The sequence below is a fragment of the Schistocerca cancellata genome, chromosome 7 (genome assembly GCF_023864275.1).
Source record: "Schistocerca cancellata isolate TAMUIC-IGC-003103 chromosome 7, iqSchCanc2.1, whole genome shotgun sequence".
Taxonomy (NCBI): domain Eukaryota; kingdom Metazoa; phylum Arthropoda; class Insecta; order Orthoptera; family Acrididae; genus Schistocerca; species Schistocerca cancellata.
Window position 1 is genome coordinate 375,521,290 of NC_064632.1, and position 27,969 is coordinate 375,549,258.

At 44.8% G+C, this 27,969-nt stretch overlaps 1 protein-coding gene across 1 annotated transcript in view; it reads right to left on the reverse strand.

Moving 5' to 3' along the window:
- The window catches only part of LOC126092784 (signal-induced proliferation-associated 1-like protein 1), a 175,578-nt gene extending 160,436 nt beyond the window's left edge, over positions 1–15,142 (reverse strand). Inside the window, exons 1-2 of the mRNA XM_049908511.1 lie at positions 15,080–15,142; positions 9,412–9,686 (exon numbers count right to left, since the gene is read on the reverse strand). Of these exons, the coding sequence (XP_049764468.1) occupies positions 9,412–9,686; positions 15,080–15,142 (338 nt within the window). The remainder of the gene's footprint in view (positions 1–9,411; positions 9,687–15,079) is intronic.
- Between the last annotated feature and the right edge of the window lie 12,827 nt (positions 15,143–27,969).

Genomic DNA, 27,969 nt, shown 5'->3' on the forward strand with positions numbered 1-27,969 from the left:
CTCGATATTTATCTTGGTTGGTTTGTTATGATGACGACGAACGAGTCGTCGCCAATGTTGACTGATGGGCAATGTTAAACAGAAACATACAAATCACAGCAGGTTTGTCAGTAACGTCGATAAGGTGCTGGCTGCATGGTCTGGATCTGCAATGACTAAAATAATTAGAAGTCGTTGGTAAAAAGTAATATGTATTGTACTTAACTGGTTGCACAAGATTCTTCTTGGCTGCATACATATAATTATAAACAGTTAGTTATTGAGGCTTCACTTAGGCCATACGTTACTAAGCGCCTTGTTAGAGGTTGCTTCCTATCAGCTGAAGGCTATGCTACTTTACTACTTGACGTCCCGCGCAAGAGTGGACGAGAGCTCGCTAGAAACTTGATACAAGCCGTGAACCGGCGCTAGCGGCTCTGGTCGCGACTCGCGGATCCAACGATACTAATACGGACCGCGGTCGATAGCTGGAACCCCTAACAAGTGTGGTATCGAACGTTGATACCACATGGTTAGCATCCGAGAGTTGGATGGTCTGGTCTATATTACCAAATTCCTTATGACCATGGAAAGACGTACACTGATTCTCTATTCACCCCTTAGATTGTAGCTTTGTCGGGCGAGATGGTCAGTGTTTACCGAGATCGGTCCTCTATATTTTAATCGAGTGTTTCATGAATTGTTGAGACTCTGGATCTTCTGAATTTCATCTAATTCATGTGTTACTAGTATTTGCCGTCGGACATTTGCAGGGGCAATATTGATTAGAGCTGACTGCCATTGTGCTTGCGTGGATTTAAGAGTTTCTGTCACGATCATCATAGCGTCATTTAGATGGATATCTATTTTGTTGACATGGGTATTTCTGCCCCAAACAGGAGAACAGTGTTCGGCAACAGGATACACAAGTGCTTGTGCTGTAGTTATTAAGGCGTTTGCATTAAATCCCCAACTAGCATCATCCAGTTTCCTTCATACGTTCTTTCCAGATTTTGGCTTCTGTCCTGTTAGTTCTAGGTCTTTGTAAATGTCGGGAATCTGTCGAGAGTCAAACTCCGATATTTGGCGTGTCAACAATGTCGCAGTTTTTTGTTGCAGGAGATTACACTCAGTTCTCTGCTTGCCCTTCTGTTAGTTAGGTGGAATGAGCTGATTTCTTATTAGGGCTCGGGCAAAGTCTCCATTTTTTGTAATACTGGTCAAGCTTTTCTAGATCGTTCGTATGTGTTTACTGACCTCCTTCCAAGGTGTTGCTTTGAATTGACAGTGTTGCTTTGAGTTGCAATCGCGAGGTGGTCGGCGTGGTTAAATTTCACAGAATGAGTGGTGATTACGTCACTGGCGTACAAGACAAATCAAAGCGGGGCCAGAACCGAGCGCTGTGGGAGACCGTTATTTACGGTACAGTATTTATGCAGAGGCAGGGTTCCAAAAGAGAAAGAAAGTTTCAGTGGCGTTTACTGACCTCAACAGCAGCGAATGACACCGTGCTGCTCGAAGGATTACTGTGTAAGTTAAATCAAACCGTTCCACGCTCAACGATAAAAGCACCAAAGAAAGAAAGAAATGCTTAAAAAGGCTCTTTTGAAGTTAACGGCGGAGAAACCACGAGCAAATAGAAAGAGGACTACCAGTTAAGAGTGCAAACCAGAGGGGAGAGAGAGAGAGAGAGAGAGAGAGAGAGAGAGAGAGAGAGAGAGAGAGAGAGAGAGAGAGAGAGATCCTATAAATTAAAATGAAAAGAGTAAGTCTTAATTTATTTAGACATAAATTTACAATATACAGCCAGTTGCTAATCTTTTAAAACCAAGGAAAAAGTGATACTTATTGCCATATGTACGTAAAATTCGTACTTAAGTAAATAAACACACGAATTTAAAAAATACTTCCCTTTTAGAAAAATAGGTATTTTATCTCTCTGTGAACTGAGACCCATTATTTGTGTCTCAAAAAGATGGCAACATGGGCATGGTTCATGTATAACCGAAAAGGCTGAACACGTGTGTAGGAGAAACCGCTCATACCTGGAGAATGAGTGAAAAAAACTCATTCAACTGACGTAACTGTCAGAGTTGCATCAGTTGGTTGTCCCACATTTACTGAAACCTCACAAACCTGGTGAGTGAATGAAAAACATTCATACAACTGACGTGGTCGCAGAGAATAGTTTCACTCGATTGTATCATTCGGCTGAAGAAACTGACTGGACGAAAACACAGTAGACTGGCCATACAGTTGTAAAAACAAGTCGATCACTAAGCATTTGCCTCTGTTTATAGCGCACGCAGAATACTGTGGCCGACAGATACGCAGTGGGCAGGGCACACTTGGAGAGAGTCGTGGGGGTTGTGGGCAGGCGATGTTTGGGGAAGTGTGCCGAGTGTTGAAGGGAAAGTGCCATTCTAAACTGAAGCCTACGCTCGCATTTTTGTACATATTAAGTGGAGCACCTTGTAAGTAGGCTGTTTAGGTTTTTATGTTTGTAACGCCACGTAGTGCTCTGTATGAAAATCACTGACTGCTGTGTGCAGTCTGTGGCTGATTTGCATGGTTGGAATATTTGCTATTTTAGTGTTTGGCAGTTGGATGTGAACAGCGCATAGCGTTGCGCAGTTGCAAGTGAGCCGCCAGCAGTGGTGGATGTGGGAATAGAGATGGCAGAGTTTTGAAAGCGGACGATCTGGACATGTGTCCGTCAGAAAAACGAAATTTTTAAGACTGGATGTCATGAACTAATATATATATATTATGACTTTTGAACACTATTAAGGTAAATACATTGTTTGTTCTCTACCAAAATCTTTCATTTGCTAACTATACCTATCAGTAGTTAGTGCCTTCAGTAGTTGGAATCTTTTATTTAGCTGACAGTACTGGCGCTCGCTGTATTGCAGTAGTTTGAGTAACGAAGATTTTTGTGAGGTAAGTGATTCATGAAAGGTATAGCACAGCGTTGTTAGTCAGGGCCATTCTTTTGTAGGGATTATTGAAAGTCAGATTGCGTTGCGCTAAAATAATGTGTGTCAGTTTAGTGATGATCAGAATAAGTAAAGAGAGAATGTCTGAGTACGTTCAGTTTTGCTCAGCCGTTTGAAAATCAAATAACGTAAGAGGTTTACCAGCACAGTAATTCATAGAGTTTTCTGAGGGGATGTTTCATAACCTAAACGCCCACACTCGCGTAGTGACCATTCAGAATCATCCAATGTCATCGCTGCTTTCGTTTGTGTCTAAAAATAATTCCGTTGAAAACGCAACAAAAACAGCGATTTAATTTCGCCTGACTTGTTAACCATTTGTAACTTAACAGAGGAACGTCATGAGTGGCGAATTTCGAGTAAAATCTACATTTCTCTTGTAGCCATGTTAAAATTTGACTCTGTCGCCAAAACTCAGCGGCGTTTACACAAGCCGGTCTCAAACGAAAAAACTACAAAGAACGAAACTTGTCTAGCTTGAAGGGGGAAACCAGATGGCGCTATGGTTGGCCCGCTAGATGGTGCTGCCATAGGTCAAACGGATATCGACTGCGTTTTTTTTAAATACGAACCCCCATTTTTTATTACGTATTCGTGTAGTACGTAAAGAAATATGAATGTTTTAGGTGGACTACTTTTTTCGCTTTGTGATATATGGCGCTGTAATAGTCACAAACATATGGCTCACAATTTTAGACGAACACTTGGTATCAGGTAGGCTTTTTAAATGAAAATACAGAACGGTACGTTTGCACATTTTATTTCGGTTGTTCCAATGTGATATATGTACCTTTGTGAACTTATCATTTCTGAGAACGCATGCTGTTACAGCGTTATTACCTGTAAATACCACACAAATGCAGTAAATGCTCAAATTGATGTCCGTCAACATCAATGCATTTGCCAATATATGTAACGACATTCCTCTCAACAGCGAGTAGTTCGCCTTCCGTAATGTGCGCACATGCATTGACAATGCGCTGACGCATGTTGTCAGGCGTTGTCGGTGGATCACGATAGCAAATATCGTTCAACTTTCCCCACAGAAAGAAACCCGTGGACGTCAGATCCGGTGAACGTGCGGGCCATAGTATGGTGCTTCGACGACCAATCCAACTGCCATGAAATATACTATTCAAGACCGCTTCAACCGCACGCGAGCTATGTGCCGGACATGTTCGAAGTACATCGCCAATGTGTCATGCAGTGAAACATCTGGTAGTAACATCGGTAGAATATTACGTAGGAAGTCAGCATACATTACGCCATTTAGATTGCCATCGATAAAATGGGGGCCAATTATCCTTCCTCCCATAATGCCGCACCATACATTGACCCGCCAAGGTCGCTGGTGTTCCACCTGTCGCAGCCATCATGGGTTTTCCGTTGCCCAATAGTGCATAGTATGCCGGTTTACGTTACCACTGTTGGTGAATGACGCTTCGTCGCAAAACAGAACGCGTGCAAAAAATCTGTCATCGTCCCGTAATTTCTCTTGTGCCCAGAGGCAGAACTGTACACGACGTTCAAAGTCGTCGCCATGCAGTTCCTGGTGCACAGAAATATGGTACGGGTGCAATCGATGTTGATGTAGCATTCTCAACACCGAAGTTTTTGAGATTCCCGATTCACGCGCAATTTGTCTGCTACTGATGTGCAGATTAGCCGCGACAGCAGCTAAAACACCTACTTGGGCATCATCATTTGTTGCAGGTCGTGGTTGACGATTCACATGTGGCTGAACACTTCCTGTTTCCTAAAACGACGTAACTATCCGGCGAACGGTACGGACACTTGGATGATGTCGTCCAGGATACCGAGCAGCATACATAGCACATGCCCGTTGGGCATTTTGATCACAATAGCCATAAATCGACAGGATATCGATCTTTCCCGCAATTGGTAAACGGTCCATTTTAACGCGGGTAATGTATCTCGAAGCAAATACCGTCCGCACTGGCGGAATGTTACGTGATACCACGTAGTTATACGTTTGTAACTATTACAGCGCCATCTATCACAAAGCGAAAAAAGTGGCCCAACTAAAACATTCTGCCGGCCGTGGTGGCTAAGCGGTTAAAGGCGCTACAGTCTGGAACCGCGCGGCCGCTACGTCGCAGGTTCGAATCCTGCCTCGGGCATGGATGTGTGTAATGTCCTTAGGTTAGTTAGGTTTAAGTAGTTCTGAGTCTAGGGGACTGATGACCTTAGAAGTTAAGTCCCATAGTGCTCAGAACCATTTGAACCATTTTTTTAAAACATTCTATTTCTTTACGTACTACACGAATATGTAATAGAAATGGGGGTTCCTATTTTTAAAAAACGCAGTTGATATCCGTTTCACCTATGGCAGCGCCATCTAGCGGGCGAACCATGGCAACATCTGGTTTCCCCCTTCAAGCTAGACAAATTTCATTCTTTGTAGTTTTTTCGTTTGACGCTTATTTCGTGAGATATTTGGCCCGGTCGCTATCAATGGACCATCCTGTGTATGAGGGATGTTGTGAATATTTGATTCTCGTGCTCGTGCGCTCGGAAGTAAACGTGCTACATAAATTCCATGTTCTTGAGACTGGAGACAGATAAAGACCTCCTCCCACGTCTCAAGAAAAAATCAATACCTTAGCTAAAGCTGATTCGCAGCAACGTATGGTGTAATGTGTAACCAAACGCGAACCAAATTTTTCCATTGGAAACATTTTCGAACTCCGCGCAGTGTCGTACTTAGATGCGATTATCCCGTTAAGTATTTCCATTATCGAAACTTTGGGGCACTTCGCAATGAAGCTGACGCATGAAGCTATACGCAAAACTGAAAATCAATTTTTTTTTACCGAATAGTTTCTGTGAAATCGTTTGAGAAAGATTGCAGCGCGTGCGCCCCGATTCTGTCAGCGCAGCGCGCCGCCAACCGGCTCGCCGAAAGCGAGCACAGAATGTCTCGTCCATTCCGACTCGCCGGCAGCCGCCTGTTGGCGCCGCCACGCGGCTGCCATCGCGTGCTGCCTCATAACACTGATAACAAGGGGACGTTTCCCTTGCTAGGTCAAGCTGCCGTGCGCTGGGCCACCTGCGCAGGTAACCCGCTTTCCTCCTGTACACCTAAGACAAGCCTCCTTCTGGGGTATACGCTAGTTTCTTGCTGCCCTTCTTAGACATCCTTTGCGTTGCAGAATGGTAGCAATCCTAGTTTGGAAGTATTTTACGAAGTGCGTAGCAGTGAAGCTTTAAGCATAAAAACGGGAGGAGGCACAACAAACTTGCGACATCATGTTGTTGTTGTTGTTGTTCTTGTTGTTTCAGTCCTGAGACTGGTTTGATGCAGCTCTCCATGCTACTCTATCCTGTGCAAGCTTCTTCATCTCCCAGTAACTACTGCAGCCTACATCCTTCTGAGTCTGGTTAGTGTATTCATCTCTTGCTCTCCCTGTACGATTTTTACCCTCCACGCTGCCCTCCAATATTAAACTGGTGATCCCTTGATGCCTCAGAACATGTCCTACCAACCGATCCCTTCTTCTAGTCAAGTTGTGCCACAAACTCCTCTTCTCCCCAATCCTATTCAACACCTCCTCATTAGTTATGTGATCGACCCATCTAATCTTCAGCATTCTTCTGTAGCACCACATTTCGAAAGCTTCTGTTCTCTTCTTGTTCAAACTAAAATGGCTCTGAGCACTATGGGACTCAACTGCTGTGGTCATAAGTCCCCTAGAACTTAGAACTACTTAAACCTAACTAACCTAAGGACATCACACACATCCATGCCCGAGGTAGGATTCGAACCTGCGACCGTAGCGGTCGTGCGGTTCCAGACTGTAGCGCCTTTAACCGCTCGGCCACTCCGGCCGGCTGTTCAAACTATTTGCGACATCATATAAAGAGGAAATATCCCCAATGATCCTTGGAAGACAAGATAAATTTAACTGATATAGCCATAATTTTACTGGCGTGATATAAATTTGGAATTATAACCTAGTCTTTAATTCTGCGGTTGCTTCAGGTTAAAAATTGATACAACCTAAAAAAGACGATGCAGGGAAGTCATCAACTTGTGACTTTTGGCTCTCGCTGTCGCCGCAGCCCCCTCCTTCACTTTCGCAATTTGCTGGAGATAGTGAGACCGATTTCTGCCACAGCCTGAACTCCGTAGCGATCGTGATCTACTCCTTCACCTTCATTAGAATTTTTCAATCTTTGCTCGAACTCTGTTTTCATTACTGGAAGTAACAGCCATAAAAATACCCAAAACCGCTCTATCCAGAAACCGGTTATTTTGAAATGTTTTAACAGTAAGGTTAAACTGGAGAGGAAAAGAACCGGAGTAACATAAAAGCGTTTGTTTCAGGAATAACCGCCATAACTAGTGTACAGTAGGGGTGTCCAACACGTACCACGTGGGCAGCACGCGGCCCAAAGCAAAGTCCCTAGAAGTGAGCATCTGCCAACGGTCGGGAAAAAAATATGTTAAGTATATTAAGTGCGGTCCAAAACTACGAGGGTCACTCCAAAAGAAATGCACACTATTTTTTTTTAAATCCATCTTTTATTCTACATGTCTGAAAGTTTTACAGTGTGTAGATACATCCTTTAGGAACAATATTTTAATTTCTCCACTTAATTTCCAACCCTCTCACCTGCCTTACGCCATCTTGGAAGCAGCGCCTGTATACCCGCACACTAAAATTCTGGACCAACCTGTTGGATCCATTGTTTGGCAGCGTGCACAACGGAGTCATGCTCTTCAAACCTTGTTCCACGAAGAGAGTCTTTCAGTTTCCCAAAGAGATGATAGTCACATGGAGCGAGGTCAGGGCTGTAAGGCGGGTGTTTTAGTGTTATCATCCGAGTTTTGTGATCGCTTCCATGGTTTTTTGACTGACATGTGGCCGTGCAATTTCGTGCAAACAGCAAAACATCGAACACGACTCAGTCGAGCTTGAAGTTTCTTCAGTGTCGTCACGTATGCATCAGAATTTATGGTGGTTCCACTTGGCATGAAGTCCACGAACAAGAGTCCTTTGGAATCGAGAAACACCGTAGCCATAACTTTTCCAGCAGAAGGTGTAGTTTTGAATTTTTTTTTGTTGGGTGAATTTGCACGATGCCACTCCACTGATTGCCTCTTCGTCTCTAGTGAAAAATGATGTAACCACGTTTCATCACATGTCACAATTCTTCCAAGAATTTCATCTCCACCATTCTCGTACTGCTCCAAGACTTCGCTGCATACCGTTTTTCTTGTTTCTTTGTGAGCCACTGTCAACATTCTGGGAACCCACCTAGCACAAACCTTTTTTAACGCCAACACTTTCAGTATTCTGCAAACACTTCCTTCCCCTATTCCAACGTAGCGTGACAATTCGTTCACTGTGATGCGTCTGTCGGCAGTCACCACTTCGTTAACTCTCTGCACATTGTCTGGAGTGTGTGCAGTACGAGGCCTGCCGCTGTGAGGACAATCCTCAGTATTGCCGTGGCCGCTTTCATCACGTAACCTGCTTGCCCGCCGACTAACTGTACTGCGATCGACAGCAGCATTTCCATACACCTTTTTCAACCTCTTGTGGATGTTTCAAAAAAATGTTCAAATGTGTGTTAAAGCTTATGGGACTTAACTGCTAAAGGACAAACACACACACACACATGCCCGAGGGAAGACTCGAACCTCCGCCGGGACCAGCCGCACAGTCCATGACTGCAGCGCCTCAGACCGCTCGGCTAATCCCACGCGGCATGGATCTTTCCCACTGTCTCGTTTTCACAGCACAGAAATTCTATGACAGCACGTTGCTTCTGACGAACGTCAAGTGTAGCAGCCATCTTGAAGAGACGCTGTGTCGGCGCCACTCACGGGAACAGGTTGAACTAAGTTTGAAAACAAGGGAAGGATGTATCTACACACTGTAAAACTTTCACACACGCAGAATGAAAACTGTATTTTTACAAAAATAGTGTGCATTTCTTTTGGAGTGATCCTCGTAATAGCCTTCTTCCAGTGTGGCCCACGTGAGGTAAAGGCCTGAACACCCCTGGTATACAGCGAGTAGCGGCGATTCGACATGACGACAACAGGGAGCCGAGTACGAAGCTAAGCGGCTCTTAGGTCAATGGGAAGATTCAATGCATAGCGAATCGCTCCAGCTCTCTTCGCAGGGACGCTAGGCCTCCCGTGTGGAAGTGCCACTAAAGCCGATCCGTGACAGGCACGTGGGTTCAAATGGCTCTCAAGCACTATGGGACTCAACATCTGAGGTCATCGGTCCCCTTGACTTAGAAACTACCTAAACCTAACTAACCTAGGGACATCGCATACATCCATGCCCGAGGCAGGATTCGAACCTGCGACCGTAGCAGGCGCGCGGTTCCGCTGAAGCGCCTAGAACCGCTCGGCCACCGATGCCGGCAGGCACGTGGGTCCAAAGTAATTTACATCAGTCGGGAGCGACGTAAGCCGTGAAAACAGCGCGCCAGGCGAGCGGAGGCGACGACATGTGGCCCGAGGCTGCCGAATTCCGGGTCCGCCTCAGCTCCGGCGCCAGGTGTAATCTGGCCCGCATAATCGCACTCGCCGCGCCACAAATCAGCCGCGCAGACGGCCGACGCCTCTACACACGTACGAATTACCGGCCCTCCTCCTCCTGGTCCAACCACACGGCCAATCACGCTACGCGCTCGCACATTCGTCCAGCCCTCCTTTTTTCCCCACTACATATCATAAATTTTTACTGCACACACTGCCAGGCCAGCAACATTCGGCCGCGTAATCTGATTACCAGGTTCCCCGCACATGCGTTCTGGCCACTACTACTTTTGCCAGAGCTATTAATGATAGTTTATTACAAATCTGCACCGACAGTCCACGACATAACTACGCTGAATCCATGGTGTTTTATGAGGTTCTATCAGCTAAACTCGAACTCCACCTGTGGTATCGATAGCTACGATGCCACGGCGTAGGTGCAAGTTCGTAGGTTGGCACTACGACACCGACACAGACGACAGCGCCCTCTCGCCAGCTCTACCAGCGCCGCTCCAGATTCAGCCCATTTGATGCCGAGCAGACGACCAAGCAACATTGTTTTCTATTTAATAGTGGGTGAGCCACTGCAGAGTTAACCCTTGTAAGTTGATGTACAACTTCGCACCTACGCGTTTCGTCACAGGGTTATTCGGTAAGCGTGATAGCTCAAGTGGCAGACTCAGCAAGAGAGGCGCTCTGCATCGCGGTGTAGCTTGCTGTCCAGGGTTGGGTTAGGTTGTTTGGGGGAAGAGACCAAACAGCGAGGTCATCGGTCTCATCGGATTAGGAAAGGATGGGGAAGGTAGTCGGCCGTGCCCTTTCAAAGGAACCATCCCGGCATTTGCCTGGAGCGATTTAGGGAAATCACGGAAAACCTAAATCAGGATGGCCGGACGCGGGATTGAACCGTCGTCCTCCCGAATGCGAGTCCAGTGTGCTAACCACTGCGCCACCTCGCTCGGCCTGCTGTCCAGGTATCGAGAGGGTGCGTTTCTGGATGAAGTATCGAATATGTTGCTTCTCTCTATTTATACCTCCCGAGGAGATCACGAATGTAAAATTAGAGAGATTCGAGCGCGCACGGAGACTTTCCGGCAGTCGTTCTTCCCGCGAACCATGCGCGACTGGAACAGGAAAGGGAGGTAATGACAGTGGTACGTATAGTTCCCTCTGCCAAACACCGTTGGGTGGCTTGCGGAGTATAAATGTAGATGTAGAATGTAGATGTACGTGCTCATCTCAGCCAAAGTTAAGTAAAACCACTTTTAATTGCAGTACCAAGAGTTCTACCTCAGCTGCTCCTCCTTGCTTCCTACATTCGGCCTACCCTTCAGTTTTCAGGAGCAGCCCCACGCGCCGCCTTCCAGGTGGGATACAAAACCACCGACAAAATTTCGGAGGTTATTGAGGATTATTTTCGGAGTATTCTGGCATGCTGTGTCTGCCGCGTGATACGGCAGTCCAGTCTCCAGCGTAGCGGCGCCGCATAGTTAACCAGTTATTATGACAACTGAAGAAATGTATTCAAAAATTGCGAATATGAGCACAGGATAGACTAGCGTGGAGAGTTGCACAAAGCCAGTCTTCGGACTGGAAACCACAGCAACAACAAAAACAACAACGCAACCTCGCTTATGTGCGGCTGCTTCTCCAGGCCATGAAGGCAAACCTCATGGAGTTTTATCGCTCCTAAATTCGTATAAGAAATAAAAATCAAAATATAGAGAGTCGACGGATCTTTATTCGCAAAATACGAGGTGATTCTATAAGCTGGCTATATTTCATGAGGTATATGTCTGATTTTGATTCTGTATATTACGTTTGATTATACGTACAACGAAGTTTGCATACAGATGTTCAATATGCCCTCCTCCGACTGCACGGATAACAAATCAAATGTGTGTGAAATCCTAGGGGACCCAACTGTAAGGTCATCAGTCCCTAAGCTTACACACTACTTAACCTAAATTATCCTAAGGACAAACACACACATGCCCGAGGGAGGACTCGAACCTCCGCCGGGACCAGCCACACAGTCCATGCCTGCAGCCCCCTAGACCGCTCGGTTAATGCCGCGCGGCACACGGATAACATCCAGACTGGTGGTTCCCAAGCCTTCTGAGAACGTTACCCGCGTGTGCAATGAGATATTTACTATTACCCCCTCTTCCCCCACCATTACTAGCGTTCCCCTTCAGTGTAATCAGATATCAGCTACGAGGGGCGTTTGAAAAGTCCGTGCAAAGTCCGAGAGATGGCACCACTGGCGCGTATCCAGGTCATGTTTAGTTAGTAGCATCTCTGGAAAGGACGCCATATTGCTCCATTTCTTTGTGTTCGGCATTCGTGTGAATCAAGGAAGTCGAGTGATTGTCAAAAAATGGACGAAAAAGAATTTCGTGTGGTGATTAAACATTACTTTACGAAAGGCAAAACGCCTCAGGAGACTAAAGAGAGGCCGGCCGATGTGGCCGAGCGCTTCTAGGCGCTTCAGTCCGGAACCGCGCGACCGCTACAGTCGCAGGTTCGAAACCTGCCTCGGGCATGGATGTGTGTGATGTCCTTAGGTTAGTTAGGTTTAAGTAGTTCCAAGTTCTAGGGGACTGATGACCTCAGAAGTCAAGTCCCATAGTGCTCAGAGCCATTTGAACCATTTTTAGACTAACGAGAAGCTTGATAAACATTACGGTGAATCTGCACCTTCGATTAGAACAGTTTATAAGTGGTTTCAAAATTTTCGGAGTGGCCATATGGGCACAAATGATGCTGAACGTTCTGGACGCCCTGTGTAGGTTACGACTCCAGAAATCATTGATAAAATCCATTATATGGTGATGGATTACAGGAGAGTTAAGGTGTGAGCGATTGCTAGTGCTGTGGGCTTCTCGAATGAATGGGTACATAATATTTTGCATAAACATTTGGGCACGAGAAAGCTATCCGCAAGATGGGTTCCGCGATTGCTCACACTTGACCAAAAACGGAATCGTGTGAAGTATTGCAGGGATGGTTTGCAGCTGTTCAGGAAGAATCCGCAGGACTTTAAGCGTCGTTTCGCCGCTGTGGATGAAACATGGATACATTACTATACTCCTGAGACCATACAACAATTTAAACAATGGGTTACCAAGGGAGAATCTGCACCAAAAAAGGCGCAGACCATTCCTTCGCCGGCTGGAGTGGCCGAGCGGTTCTAGGCGCTTCAGTCTGCAACCGCGCGACCGCTACGGTCGCAGGTTAGAATCCTGCCTCGGGCATGGATGTGTGTGATGTCCTTAGGTTAGTTAATTTTAAGTAGATCTAAGTTCTAGGGGACTGATGGCCTCACATGTTGAGTCCCATAGTGCTCAGAGCCATTTGAACCATTTTTGAACCATTCCTTCGGCCGGAAAGGTTATGGCGACTGTCTTTTGGGATTCGCAAGGGATAATCCTCGTCGACTATCATCTATTACATTTGCATATTATTCATCGTTATTGGACCGTTCGAAAACCGAGCTGCAAGAAAAAAGGCCGGTGATTGGACGGCAAAAAAGTCCTTTTCCATCACGACAATGCACCAGCACACACCTCAGCAGTTGTGGTCGCAAAATTAATGGAAGTAGGATTCCAACTCGTTTCAAATCCCCCTATTCTCGGGACTTCTTCGGCCTACTATTTGTTTCCCAATTTGAAGAAATGGCTGGTGGAACAAAGATTTTATTCAAACGAGGAGATGATTGCAGCAACTAATAGCTATTTTGGATACTTGGACAATTTCTATTATTCGGAAGGGATCAACAAATTAGAACAGCGTTGGACGAAGTGTGTAAGTCTAAAAGGAGACTATGTCGAAAAATAAAAAAAAAAAAACACGTAAGTAGTTTTTATTTTTGCACGGACTTTTCAAACGCCCCTCGCAGAACCCAACCTCCTCCTCCCACCATCTGCAACATTAGTGCCTAAGTGAACTTTAGAATGAAAAACAAATTTCCTTTAACACTTTCGTTTTTAAAATGACAGAAGACTGACGATATTCAGTTTTTGTAGGTCTTCTATTGATCCGAGGTTCGTTTGATTATTGGAAGCAAATGGGCCATCGACCGACTACTGGCTCGCTAGGCCTATCGCAGCTTCACCAGAGGCCCGCTGGCCGTCACATTTCGGGGTTCTTGTAAGACGTTCACAGCAAATGTAGCGCTCTCGGAGCACACGAGCCCTACTGGACTTCATCCGTACAGACAATCCCCTACTTCAATCCGTTGACGGTCTACCATGTCGTGGACGAGGGGTTGGACTTTTCTACGTAAGCAGGAATGTTTTCGGAAGAAAAAGAAGAGGTCTTTTATTAAACCACGAACTAAGAGTCAATGAAACAATTAGTACTGCTTATTTCTAACAGCCTTTTTGTTATCAAATGATAAGGCTATTGGAAGTGCATCGCAAGTGTTACCTAAAACTCCTTCTCAGGAAAGAAAGTTGACGGATGACATTCAGGTAGTCACTTGTTACCAAACATGCTTCCTCTGTACCTCTCTTCTCCCTAGCACCACTTGGTTCACCCACACCCTTGCACGCTCATTTCAAATCAACCAAGCCAATATGTAAGCTCTATACTTAGTGTTTGTAAATCACTTGACTGTTAGTCTGGTTACTTCTGAAATGGCAGAAACTGGAGAACTTCAAGCTGCCACAGCCACCAATAATTCCTGTGGTGTCGTGCTGTCAGTTTGTTTATTGTTCTGAAGTGAATAACGAAGCAATCGCTGGTCTATTTCTGGAGCTACCTACAATAGGGAAATGACATTTTCGTTAGATATTTAAGCATTTCTCATACACATGTCTCAATTTACTGTCATTGTGGGGAAGATGTCTGTACATTCGTTTCATAACCTGTAACCTCAGCCACAATGTGTCAAACGTTAAAGCTAGTGTTTGCAAATAAATAAGTACATATTGGTAATTTATGTGTAATACCGCAGCCTTATAAAGTAGTGATACTAAAACAATGTTTTCAAAATGATTTAGTTTCATGTCTGAAACACAAGTGAATCCTTTTGTTTTTATTCCCCAGAAAATTTCAGTTTACCCATCAGGGGTAAATACCATCAGCCTGGGAATCACTGATCTAGACGGTAGCTGAATTCATCCAACACTCTACGACCAATGTCTTGCGTCACTGTGTTCTCCGCAGCTGTAATACACTTCCTTAGATCATTCAAATCTATGGGAGGAGGTTGTACGTAAACTGCATCTTTCACGAGCCCCCACAAACAATCGCAAGGAGCGAGATAGAAGACCTGGGTGGCCAGAACTGAAGGACTTCACTCCCCATGCGACCTACTCACCGTTGAGGTAAAGATTCATTCAGGAAACGTGGAACATGCCAGTGGGGAGCTTCGTCCTGCTGGAAAACGTAGTCTTCTGAATCTTCACTCATTTGAGGAACACGCTCAAGACACACTCGAATGCGCAACATGTGCTCCTTCGACACACGCGGGCGGCATGAGCTTTTATCTTTACACAGAGAACCAGTTTCGCCCAATTCTTCACTCCAATAATCAATGCTCATCCTCGTTGGAGGTTCAACTTGAACTTACTGCACCACAGTCCCTTTCACTGAACTCACGGATGCAAAAAATCTTGTGTTGCATAGCGGTCATCTCGCTTATAACTGACGCGGTGTACGCTACAGGCAGTGCGATGCTAGATCGCTCTGTCGGGTGTATTCGAAACTTTACAACATCCTCTTTCAAATCTAGAGTCAGAGGGGAAAAAAAACCACGTAAGTTACTTTTTCTTCGAAACTGAGTTATTACTGCGTCTCGATTCAGGCTGGTCGTATGTATCTGTTCAGACGCTCGAACTGGGGGAAAAAAATCAAGTTTTGCTGTATGGGGAAAGAACCGAGTAAGTCAGTTTTTCAGCGGAAAGAAGCAATGAGTGGGTGAGTGGTGCCTCATTCGGCCACGATAGACCAGAGCAAACGGAATATTCTTATGCAATCTGTTCCCCCAGTAAACTGGAGGCAAGAAATAACACAAAGAAAGTGACTATCTGCATAGACTTTGGTGTCCTTATCATGTACATGTACAGCAACCAATGATGTTTACTTTAAAAGACAGCTTTCGTTTAGTACCAATTACTCTAACTCGCGAATCTTCTTTTTTATGTTTATCTTGAATGCATTGCGAAACATGGCGCAAATGAAGTTGTGTCCTACCTTTTCCGCTTCATCACTCACGCCTCGGTCGAGGGCATTGAAGAGCTCTATACAAGATGTTTCAGGAGGAATCGTAAGTAAGTAAGTAAGTATTCAAGGATATGACAGGAATGATCATTTGAAGCAAAAAAGTTCAATAAACATGGGCTCTAAAGTGCATAAGTTAACAGCTATTAGCACTTGTTCAATAGCAGACATGGGTTTCACATAGCAAAGATGAACAAGTGCTCATTGCTCTTGAGATGTGCATTTTTGAGCCCGTGTTTCGTGGACTTTTATTGCTTCGAATGATCGTTGCTGTCATTTCCCTGAATACTGACCATTCCTCTTGGGACATCCTGTGTATTTTGTGCGATTCTGCTGGTGGTCAGAATAAAAACTTCACCCTCTTTGCCTTCATGCATTATTTAATTCTCAATGAAATTGATAGCCTGAAGAAGATCAAAAGTACGTTCCCTGTGTGTTGCCGTGGAAACACCTGAAGATTTCAAGGAAGTGATAGAAGTATTTACTATCAAAAACAGTCTTGATCACAATTTATTTATTACGGTGACCGGTTTCAACCATTACTGTGGTGATCTTCAGACCTGCAAGTCGTATACAAAGCTTTAATTAGAGGGCTACGTACATTAAAGAAAATACATAAAGTTATAAAGCTATAAAACGATGAAGTACCAATAAGTAAGAACCACCTCCTTCTGGAGAATCACTACTGGAGAAATCAGTACACGTCTTACTATATATAATGGAGACTCCGCCCACTTCTGACGGAATGATGTCATTACTAAGCAGTGGGTTATAGGTCGAATAACAATGTAAAATTTCTTAATTAAAAGAACCTTGTCAAGAAAGGAAAATAAACACACACTAAACATAGCTTAATCAACAGCTATTTTCAATTAAGAAGCGTTGAAAATATTTAAACATGTAGGATAAATGAACTTCGTTTTGACAGTACATGGATTGCCCTCTCAGGGCCTGTTAGTGAACCATTTGGACACCCATTCAGTTGACTGGTGGCTCGATGCTGCTCTGCGCCTGAGGGCAGGCGACCCCATTGAACGATTGTTCAAACAGTTCAAATGGCTCTGAGCACTATCGGACTAAACATCCCCTAGAAGTTAGAACTACTTAAACGTAACTAACCTAAGGACATCACACACATCCATGACCGCGTCAGGACTCGAACCTGCGACTTTAGCAGCAGCGCTGCACCCAATATGTAACGTATTGATGTAATCACAGTTCAAACGTTAAAATCGCTTTTCTCGATTTTCATAAAAATTTACTTACCTGGTTCTTTCCCCTGGCGTTTCAAATTTAGTCGACAGAATCCCAGTACATTGTGTGGTGCAGGAAGTATACCCAGCTGAAACTGTGTCCATCTTTTTGTATCACCGTGCGTATTACTACAAAACATTGAAGGCCTCCGTTTTATGGCACAGTCTGGATGCGGCACGAACAAGAGGCAGTGCTTTACGCCGTGGGCCGTCACTTTTGTTGCACCCAAACTGTACACAGCGCAAAGGGGCCCCCCGTCGCCTGCCCTGTAACGCTCCCCTACCCCCTGCGGAAGAATGCGGACCAGTTGCGTAACGGGAGCAGGGAGGCGGGCGCTGCCGTCCACCACCTGTGGCACGGCATGCGGGCCGAGCCTGGCTGGCCGGCCTTTGTGTGGGCGCGCGCCCTGTCTGCGTGACCTTGGCGGGGGACATGAAGCACAGGGGCTGGGGGGGGGGGGGGGACGAGGTGCGTGCGCAACAGAGATAGCTAAACTGTGACATATCAGATTACTGTCAATGGTATTTTTCGGTATCTGCGATTTTTAGTTGTAATTTGTCACAGTTTACACTACTGGCCATTAAAATTGCTACACCAAGAAGAAATGCAGATGATAAACGGGTACTCATTGCACAAATATATTATACTAGAACTGACATTTGATTAAATTTTCACGCAATTTGGGTGCATAGATCCTGCGAAATCAGTACCCAGAACAATCGCCTCTGGCCGTAATAACGGCCTTGATAGGCCTGGGCATTGAGTCAAATATGGCTCTGAGCACTATGGGACCCAACTTCTGAGGTCATTAGTCCCCTAGAACTTAGAACTAGTTAAACCTAAATAACCTAAGGACATCACACACATCCATGCCCGAGGCAGGATTCGAACCTGCGACCGTAGCGGTCTCGCGGTTCCAGACTGCAGCGCCTAGAACCGCACGGCCACTTCGGTCGGCCGGCATTGAGTCAAACAGAACTTGGGTGTCGTGTACAGGTACAGCTGCCCATGCAGCTTCAACACGATACCACAGTTCATCAAGAGTAGTGACTGGCGTATTGTGACGAGCCAGATGCTCGGCCACCGTTGACCAGACGTTTTCAGTTGGTGAGAGATCTGGAGAATGTGCTGGCCAGTGCAGCAGTCGAACATTTTCTGTATCCAGAAAGGCCCGTACAGGACTTGCAACATGCGGTCGTGCATTATCCTGCTGAAATGGAGGGTTTCGCAAGGATCGAATGAAGGATAGAGCGACGTGTCGTAACACATCTGAAATGTAACGTCCACTGTTCAAAGTGCCGTCAGTGCGAACAAGAGGTGACCGAGACGTGTAACCAATGGCACCCCATACCATCACATCGGGTAATATGCCAGTATGGCGATGACGAATACACGCTTGCAATGTGCGTTCACCGCGATGTCGCTAAACACGGATGCGATCATCATGATGCTGTAAATAGAACTTGGATTCATCCGAAAAAATGACGTTTTGCCATTCGTGCACCCAGGTTCGTCGTTGAGTACACCATCGCAAGCGCTCCTCTCTGTGATACAGCGTCGAGGGTAACCGCAGCCACGGTCTGCGAGCTGATAGTCCATGCTGCTGCCAACGTCAACGAACTGTTCGTGCAGATGGTTGTTGTCTCGCAAACGTCCGCATCTGTTGACTCAGAGATCAAGACGTGGCTGCGAGATCCGTTAGAGCCATGCGGATAAGATGCCTGTCATCTCGACTGCTAGTGATACGAGGCCGTTGGGATCCAGCACGGCGTTCCGTATTACCCTCCTGAACCCACCGATTCCATATTCTGCTAACAGTCATTGGATCTCGACCAACGCGAGCAGCAATGTCGCGATACGATAAACGCAATCGCGATAGGCTACAATCCGACCTTTATCAAAGTCGGAAACGTGATGGTACGCATTTCTCCTCCTTACACGAGGCATCGCAACAACGTTTCACCAGGCAACGCCGGTCAACTGCTGTTAGTGTATGAGAAATCGGTTGGAAACTTTCCTCATGTCAGCACGTTGTAGGTGTCGCCCCCCACGTTGTAGGTGTCGCCCCCAGCGCCAACCTCGTGTGAATGCTCTGAAAAGCTAATCATTTGCATATCGCAGCATCTTCTTCCTGTCGGTTAAATTTCGCATCTGCTGCGCGTCATCTTCGTCGTGTAGCAATTTTAATGGCCAGTACTGTACTTGGGCGATTTTTTCCGAATACCTAGCGACTTCCGAGGATATGGTTAGGCAGCATCCTAGAGGACAGCTTAAATTGCTGTTGAGTGAAACATTTACCTGTTTTTTTCTGCGATTTCCGAGGGTCCCCTCGCCCACGGGAGAAGCTGGAGCCTGGTGTGAGTGTTACTCTCTGCTTACTGGAAATGTGCTGCCGGACACGCAAACTTGATTACCGATTAAGCCGACCGTGGATAGCTTCTATCTGTCGCTGTGCGGGCGACTCTGGCAACGGGTCATCGTTGGGTCGGGAAGCCATGCGCGGCTGCTAGCTGACAAGACACGCACACCGGCGTCGAGTGCACGGAGGACGCGCCGTTCGCGGTCGTTTTTGGTTCCCGCGAAGTCCGTCGTGCAGTCTGTCGAGGCATGTGCCGCTAGCATGCTCTAACAGCCTCGGTACTCCTTGCCAGCATCACATCAAAGTTACAGCTTGTTGAAAAGTAATGCTTCCGATTCTTTTTCTTATTCTGTTCTCAATATCGGTTGAGGGATTACATGTCATGCATATTACTCGGTCGACTGGGCCGCTTCGCTGAAGGAAGTTGTAACTAGTGATGGGGAGCTCGTGAATGAGTCGTTCAAACGAACGCTTCACTCCAGTGAAGTGTGAACTAACCACTCAATTTCAATGAACTGGTACTTCAAACACTTCACAGATAGCACACTCCACACTTTTTTCTAGTTCACTCACTCTCTTCCCCTCTCCCTCTCCCAGTACATCGGCGCTACGTCACTCATCCTCCCTTCAGTCCTCCCTCTACTGCCTGTCGATGAATCGCGCGGTGTTTGTTGGGAACGATAGGTTACGTGGGCTTGTGGAGATGAGGGGCGAGGGGAAAGCAGCGTCAGTTGCTTCCTGCAGTGCTGACATCATTACCCGTGACTATTTGTTCAGTTAAACTTCGCGTCTGCGGGTAGCCTACTGTTGGCAGCGCTTGCAGACAAATGAATATTAAAGATACAAACGAAGAGGCTGGCTGTGTGAGCACGCACAGCCAACATGAAAATAAATGTTTGTTAATAACACTGATAGAGAGATTTTACATGAAATCGTACGAATGACTACAGGTGACAGTTTACGTTTTGAATCTGGAGGGTTATTATTCTCAACAAAAATAAAATCTACAGAAAAACTTCTGAATAATTACTTAACGTAGGTATATAGGCTTTGTGACAGTGGTAAACACACTCATTCTATTTTGGATTAAATTTTAAAAGGAACATAAAATTGGACTGCCTTTCGTTGATAGCCTAGTTTTCAGTCCATGAATACAACAAATAATGTTTCATTTGGCTGACAAAGACTTTTTTGGGCGCTTCATGAGAAAATGTGGAGCAAGATTAAATGTAATACCTTCTTTATATGTGACAGGCTTCTCTGTTTATCTTTCCATTGTCCCCTTCGACCATGCTCTATTTAACTCAGACGCTACAAGAGCGCAAAACGTTGCGTGCACGTTACTACATAGTTCGGCCATCTGTTGATAAAATTATGAAGTATTACGAAGCTTTATTCCACGAGCGAGGCGAAGCGAGCGTAGCCGCAGCTGAGCGGCGAACTGGGCAACTTCGCCAGGCCTCCGTACTTCATGAATTAACTACTTCATTTGAACGCTTCACGGCAAAGAGTGAAGTGAATGAAGTAGTTCACGGGAATGAACGAGTTCTCTAGTTGTTACCCTCTGCCGCTAGAGGGCTCCGAAGTGTAGCTTGTAATATGGCGGTGTGTAACGGAACTGTGCCGGCGCGTGAGACGCAGACTGCTGTAATCGACATTCAAAAATTGGAAGAGTTCGTCACACATGCAGAACCGTCTTCTTCAGCATGACAATGCCACATTTTACACAAGCGTTGCGACTTCTGCGACAGACGCCTAGTGTTCACTGTCATCGATCATCCTCCCTGCAATCCCGACTTCCCCCATCCGATTTCCATCTGTTTCCAAAACCTAACTGCGAGAACTTCATTCTAATAGTGACTGAAGAGTTAAAATAAATAATTTCGGTGCCAGACGGCATATTATGATCTCTGTAGAAACACAGTAGATATGTTAACGTTGATCTTGTTTTGTCACATTCTAGTATCTTTATTTTTTAGCGTTGAATAGAGCTTAGGCAAATGGGAGTACGTCCGTTCATTATCTCATAATAACCCCGTTCATTATCAAATGCTGACGATTCAAGTGAAGAAATCGGTGTTCAAAATTATTGTTGTCCTACGGCACCTTTTACTGTACAGAAGGCGAAGGAGTCTGAGGTTCTTTGAGGCTGTTAAAGGAGGTAAGTTAAAACGAATTAATTTATGGCTGGCTGCCGACTGTGTCAAAATGGCCGCTTGCGCGGTACGTAAAAATTAAGCGAGTATAATTCTTACCCTTTTAAAAGCTTGCAGTCTCTAACTTTCCAATTTCACAGTCAAAACGTAAAAGGTAAAATAGTTTTCTCCAGGTCAGCTCCTCCATACCGATCTAAAGCGAGAGAGGTATTCTTTTTTCTAGATCGTAAAACTAACCGTAATCTTGAAATATAACACTAGGAAATAATCCGTTCGTACTTCTCTCGCTAATGTGAATCTCTTTTGTATGCCGCGGCTAACGATTTCATCGAGAGTCATCCTCAAACTGCGGGCGTACCTGATTTACAAAATTATTAAATTTTTTTCTCTCTTTAAGCAGTCAACAATTTTTCTATACACGTCAGAAAACGCAAGTCACACAGGAGAGTTTACATGATGAAGCGGTGCAAGCAGATGTGAGATTGTGGCTCCGTCAACAGTCACACATTCTTCAGTGAATGTCTCACCGAACTGCTCTCTCATTGGTAAAATGTCCTCGTCCCCAAAGTGACTATGTTGAGAAATAAATACGTAGACATGAAGAAAAAGGCTGTAGAATGTTAATAATGGTTGTTTTATTTAAAAAGCTTTGAGTTTTCACATAAAATACTTGGATGCATTACTTTTCTGCAGGCAATCTTATTACAGTCAATTGTTCTATGGAGCTATGCTCCAGGGCGTGAGAGTGGTTACTCTGTAACGATGCTCCAACCCATGCAACAGCGTAGGGAGGATTTTTAGATTCCTCTGTTACATTAAGGGGTGGCCGAGCGGTTCCAGGCGCTACAGTCTGGAACCGCGCGACCGCTACTGTCGCAGGTTCGAATCCTGCCTGGGGCATGGATGTGTGTGCTGTCCTTAGGCTAGTTAGGTTTTAGTGGTTCTAAGTTCTAGGGGAATGATGACCACAGAAGTTAAGTCCCATAGTCCTCAGAGCCATTTTTTGTTACATTAAATCATTCGTTTAAACTGCTAATTAAGCACCCAGCCTATTTTCCAGGTTACGCAGACGAACTGAAAACTAAAGGTGGAAGTCCTGTGAGATTTGCCTTTCGGTGTCAACTGTTTTTAATAGGAAATTTGTTCCAGGTTCGTCCAGGATCTTCTACATTTACAGTGGAAATAACCGCGATAACAGTGGGACTGTTAGAAGAATCCCAGCAACAAAACTGTTACCACTAACAAACTCGATGCCTGTAGTGAAAGCAATGGAAGCCAGGAACTGGTTCAGGATAGAGAATCAATTTGTTACTAAAATAATACAGGAGCTTTCAGAATGTAGAAAGCTGTCTGGTTTAAAAACCACGAGAAAGCTGGCCAGCTGCAAAGAAGGCAATTTCTAATGGTTTATCAGGGAGAAGGAATAAAAACTTCTACGTCTGCCAGTGACATAATTCCGTCTGAGATGGCAAAAGATTTTGAAGAGCTGTTGAAAGTAGTTGAATGGTTAGTGTCTTGGAAAGGGTTATAAAAGGATTATCAACAAAAGCAAAAGAAGGTTAATGCAGTGTCGAATTAAATTAGGTGATGCTGCTAGAATTAGATTAGGAAATGTGGCATTGAAGGTAGTACGTGAGTTTTGCTGTTTGGACAGCACAATTACTGACGATGGCCGAAGTAGAAAGGTTATAAAATGCAGACTCGGTATAGAAAGAAAAGCATTTACGAGGAAGATAAATTAATATCGAATACAAATTTACATCTAAGGTAGTCTATTCTGAAGGTATTTGTGTGGAAAGTAGTATTGTACAGACGTGGTCGGTAAACAGTTCAGACAATAGGAGAATAGAAGATTTTGAAACGTGTTGGTAAGGAAAAGTGCTGAAGATTATATCGGTTGACTAGACAACTAATAAGGACATATGAAATCAAACTGGGGAAAAAAGAATTCTGTGACATGTCCTGACTAAAAAAAAAAAAAAAATGGTTCAAATGGCTCTGAGCACTATGGGACTTAACATCTGTGGTCATCAGTCCCCTAGAACTTACAACTACTTAAACCTAACTAACCTAAGGGCATCACACACATCCATGCCCGAGGCAGGATTCGAACCTGCGACCGTAGCGGTCGCGTGGTTCCAGACTGAAGCGCCTAGAACCGCACGGCCACACCGGCCGGCTCTTGACTAAAAGAAGGAATCTTTTTACAGTGAGGTGACAAGAAACATGGTATATCGATATGCACATATACAGATCACGGTAGTATCGCGAACACAAGATACAAAAGAGCAGTGTATTGGTGGAACAGTCATTCGTATTCAGGTGGTTGATGTGAAAAGGTTTCCGACGTTATTATGGCCGCGTGACGGGAATTAACAGACTTCGAACGCGAAATGGTAGTTGGAGCTGGACGCATGAAACATTCCATTTCGGAAATCGTTAGGAAATTCAATATTCTGAGACCCACAGAGTCAACAGTGTGCCGAGGATACCAAATGTCAGGCATTTCCTCTCAACACCGACAACGCAGTGGCCAAGGCCTTCACTTAACGACTGAGAGCAGCGGCGTTTGCGTACAACTGTCAGTGCTAACAGACAAGCAACATAGCGTGAAATAACCGCGGATATCAATGTGGGACGTACGACGAACGTTAGGATAGCGCTGCGAAATTTGGCGTTGTGGGCTATGGCAGCAGAAGACGGACGCGAGTGCCTTTGCTAATAGCACTTACACGGGAAACATACCATCGCAACCCCCTCAGATTTAGCAATAAGATGGCCTAGTGGATAGTCCGTCAAAAACTGAACACACGTCAGGCATGAAAACAGGAAGAATGTGGACTGAACTGTGAAAAAAGATGCAAAATAGAAAGAGTAAAGCTCAATATGTGCAACATCTAGCGAATTTGAATAGCTACGGCGTCGTGGTTATGTGGTCACGCCGTTGGACTGCGAAAAGAGAGATCTGTGTTCAGATCTCCCTCGCGCCCCATATTTTTTCCCCACAAAATTATGAACTGTCTATCCGGTCACTAATGTGTCTGTTCGCTGTATTCAAATCTGTGTCTGTGTTGTGGTGTACTGTTCGTTTGCAACAGCGAGATGTAAAGAAGGGACCTCCACATACGTACCTCCTATTTGTTCCACACAACTACCACATGTTACGACTCTTTCGTTCCGTTTTGGAGTTTTGACTATTGAATTCCTCTGTTGTAATATAGTTCACATCCGTTTATTTCTTGTTTTCATTTCTGAGGGAGGTCTATGTGGCATCCCGCCTGCTCTCACTGTTCTTTACATTTACTTGTGGCGGTAATGTATTCTTACCACGTGACTCACATTTTGTAATCAATGTATAGTATGACAGTTGCAAACACTACAGGAGGAGAACAGACACGTCCATGACCGGACGAACAGTTGATAAATTTGCGGAAAAAAAAATGGGGCACGAGGAAGATTTGAACAGTGATTTCCCGCTTTGCAGTACATCATCATGACTACACAGACACGACGCCGCAGTTCTTGCAATACGTTCGATGTTGCACATCTTACATTTTACCAATAAATCTGCAGGGGTGCGATGGGGAGTTTCCCTTGTTAGCAGCCGGCCTTTGTGGCCGAGCGGTTCCAGCCGCTTCAGTCCGGAACCACGCCGCTGCTGCTACGGTCGCAGGTTCGAATCCTGCCTTGGGCATGGATGTGTGTGCTGTCCTTAGGTTGATTAGGTTTAAGTAGTTCTAAGTCTAGGGGACTGATGACCTCAGATGCTAAGTCCCATAGTGCTCAGAGCAATTTGAACCTTGTTAGCACGACATCATCTGCAGCGCTTCTGCTGTGTTTTTGACCATATCGGTTGGACCCTAGACGACTGGAGGACCGCGGCCTGGTCAGATGGTAAGAGGTGATGGTAGGAATCGAGCGTGGCGCAGACCCCACGAAGCCATGAACCCAGGTTATCAACAAGGTACTGTGCAAGCAGGTGGTGGTTCCATAATGGCGTGGGCTGTCCATAATGGTGTGGGCTGTGGTCCAGCTGAACCGATCATTGACTGGAAATGATTATGCTCGGCTACCTGAAGACCATCTGCAGCAAACAACTATGGAACTTTTTATAGATGACAATACGCCTTGTCACTGGGCCACAATTTTTCGCAATTGGTTTGAAGAACATTCCGGACAGTTCGAGTGAATGATTTGGCTACCTATATCGCCCAACATGAATTCCTCCAAATATCCTGGGACATAATCGAGAGGTCAGTTCGTGCACAAAATCATGCACCGGCAACACATTTGCAATTATGGACGGCTAATGAGCCTCATGGCTCTGTATTTCTGCAGGAGACTCCCAACGACTTCTTGAGTCCATGACACGTCGAGTTGCTGCACTACGCCGGGGAAAAGCAGATCTGAAAATGGTTCAAATGGCTCTGAGCACTAAGGGTCTTAACTTCTGAGATCATCGGTCGCCTAGACCTTAGAACTACTTAAACCTAACTAACCTAAGGACATCATCACATACATCCATGTCCGAGGCAGGATTCGAACCTGCGACCGTAGCGGTCGCTCGGCTCCAGACTGTAGCGCCTAGAAGCGCACGGCCACTCAGGCCGGCAAAGCAGATCTGACACAGTGTTAGGAGGTATCCCATGACGGTCGTGACATCAATGTATAGGACATATCCTGAGGCATCAAGGAACTGCCAGTTTGGTAATGGAAGGAAGTGAGTAGGGAGACGGGGGAGTAAAAATTGTAGGATGAGATCAAGGCTTTAATAAAGCACGCAGGTTCAAATGGATGTAGGCTGCAACAGTTACGCAGATCGAAGAGCCTTACAGAGAATAAACCAGCGTCGAGAGCCGCATCAAACCAGTCTTCACACTGAAGACAGTCACAGTGTCTTGATATTAAGCTTTCACATAAAGAATTTTATATCTTTTTCGCATCGATAAACGTGACCGAGTGGCAAGAACAATGCAACACGTCAAAACTTGTATTTATCAAGATGAAACATCACCACGATTTGCAGCGTGCGATTTGGAAATGGAAGTTTTCTGTTTCACCTCTACGGAATCAATATCAGTGTAGCGCTATTTTGTGCCTGTAAGAATGAGTCTGTAGCAGATCTAAACCATATGTTGTTCTCTCGCAGCAAGGATGAAGTCGCGAGGAAAATATTAGATTTAGCAGATGAGTTATTCAAATACCCGGTTCCCACAGAACATTATCTCATTTTTAAATGTGCACAATGTGGAAGTTCTTTCAGGAATCATTGAATTAAAACGGAAAACCATGATCATTAGTTAAATTTGAGAGTACTTTAATTTATAGCTATAACACTTTCGCAGGTGATATTTTGCACCTCTTTAATGTGTTTTCATATGATAGGTGTTTTAACATTCAATTGATGCCTGTTTCGCATTCTACCTGGTTCGCTGAAAGATGTTTGTTTTGAAGACTTCATCTCAAAAATTCAGTGTAACCGTTTGTTACTTCTACCAATGCCATACAAAAGTTATAAAAATTCTCCTGAATAGAATTGGAGAAACAAACATTTGAAAGAATATCGGGGGGTTTTCGGAACGAAAGATTCTGTATAGAACATATTTTTAACTTAGCCGGCCGTTGTGGCCGAGCGGTTCTAGGCGCTTCAGTCTGAAGCCGCGCGACTGCTACGGTCGCAGGTTGGAATCCTGCCTCGGGCATGGATGTGTTTGATGTCCTTAGGTTAGTTAGGTTTAAGTAGTTCTAAGTTCTAGGGGACTGATGACCTCAGATGTTAAGTCCCATAGTGCTCAGAGCCATTTGAATTTAACTTAAAAATCAATAATTCGCCACGGAATATTAATTAACCAACCTGTAACAGTATCACTTACTGATTTCCTGAATGCATTTGATTTTGTAAACCAGGAAACGGCAGATAAAATCATAGAGAATTTGGTGTTAAAGCAAAATCACGAGACATAATATGTGAAACTCTTAACGAATACGACCTCTAAAGCGAAATTTATAGGAGAAATATATCAGCCATATGAAATAAAAACTAGTGTTGAACAAGGAGATGGCTTATCATCTTTACTTTTTTAATTATGTTTAAAAAATGTGTAGATCTGGAATTTGGAGCTGAAAAATCAGAAAATGTAACCGAAACAGTTACTCAAGTAAATCTTCTGGAAACAATACCTGAAAGAATTAATCTCAGAATTTCAAATCTTAAAAAAAAAGACAGCGCCATGTCAAATAAAAAAATGCACCAAAATGCATAACAACACAAATAGCTAAAATTGAGGAAACCATAAAGCAGAACGGTCTAGAAAAATTTACAATACATGTAAGGGTTAATAAGATGGAAAAAGCATATGATTTGACTACAGTATCTACCACAAGAAAAGCATAATAGGAAAACAAAACTGTAGCACAGTGGTAAGACCAGAATGTTTATACAGGTTGAGTCAGGAGGAGAGGTACATGCTT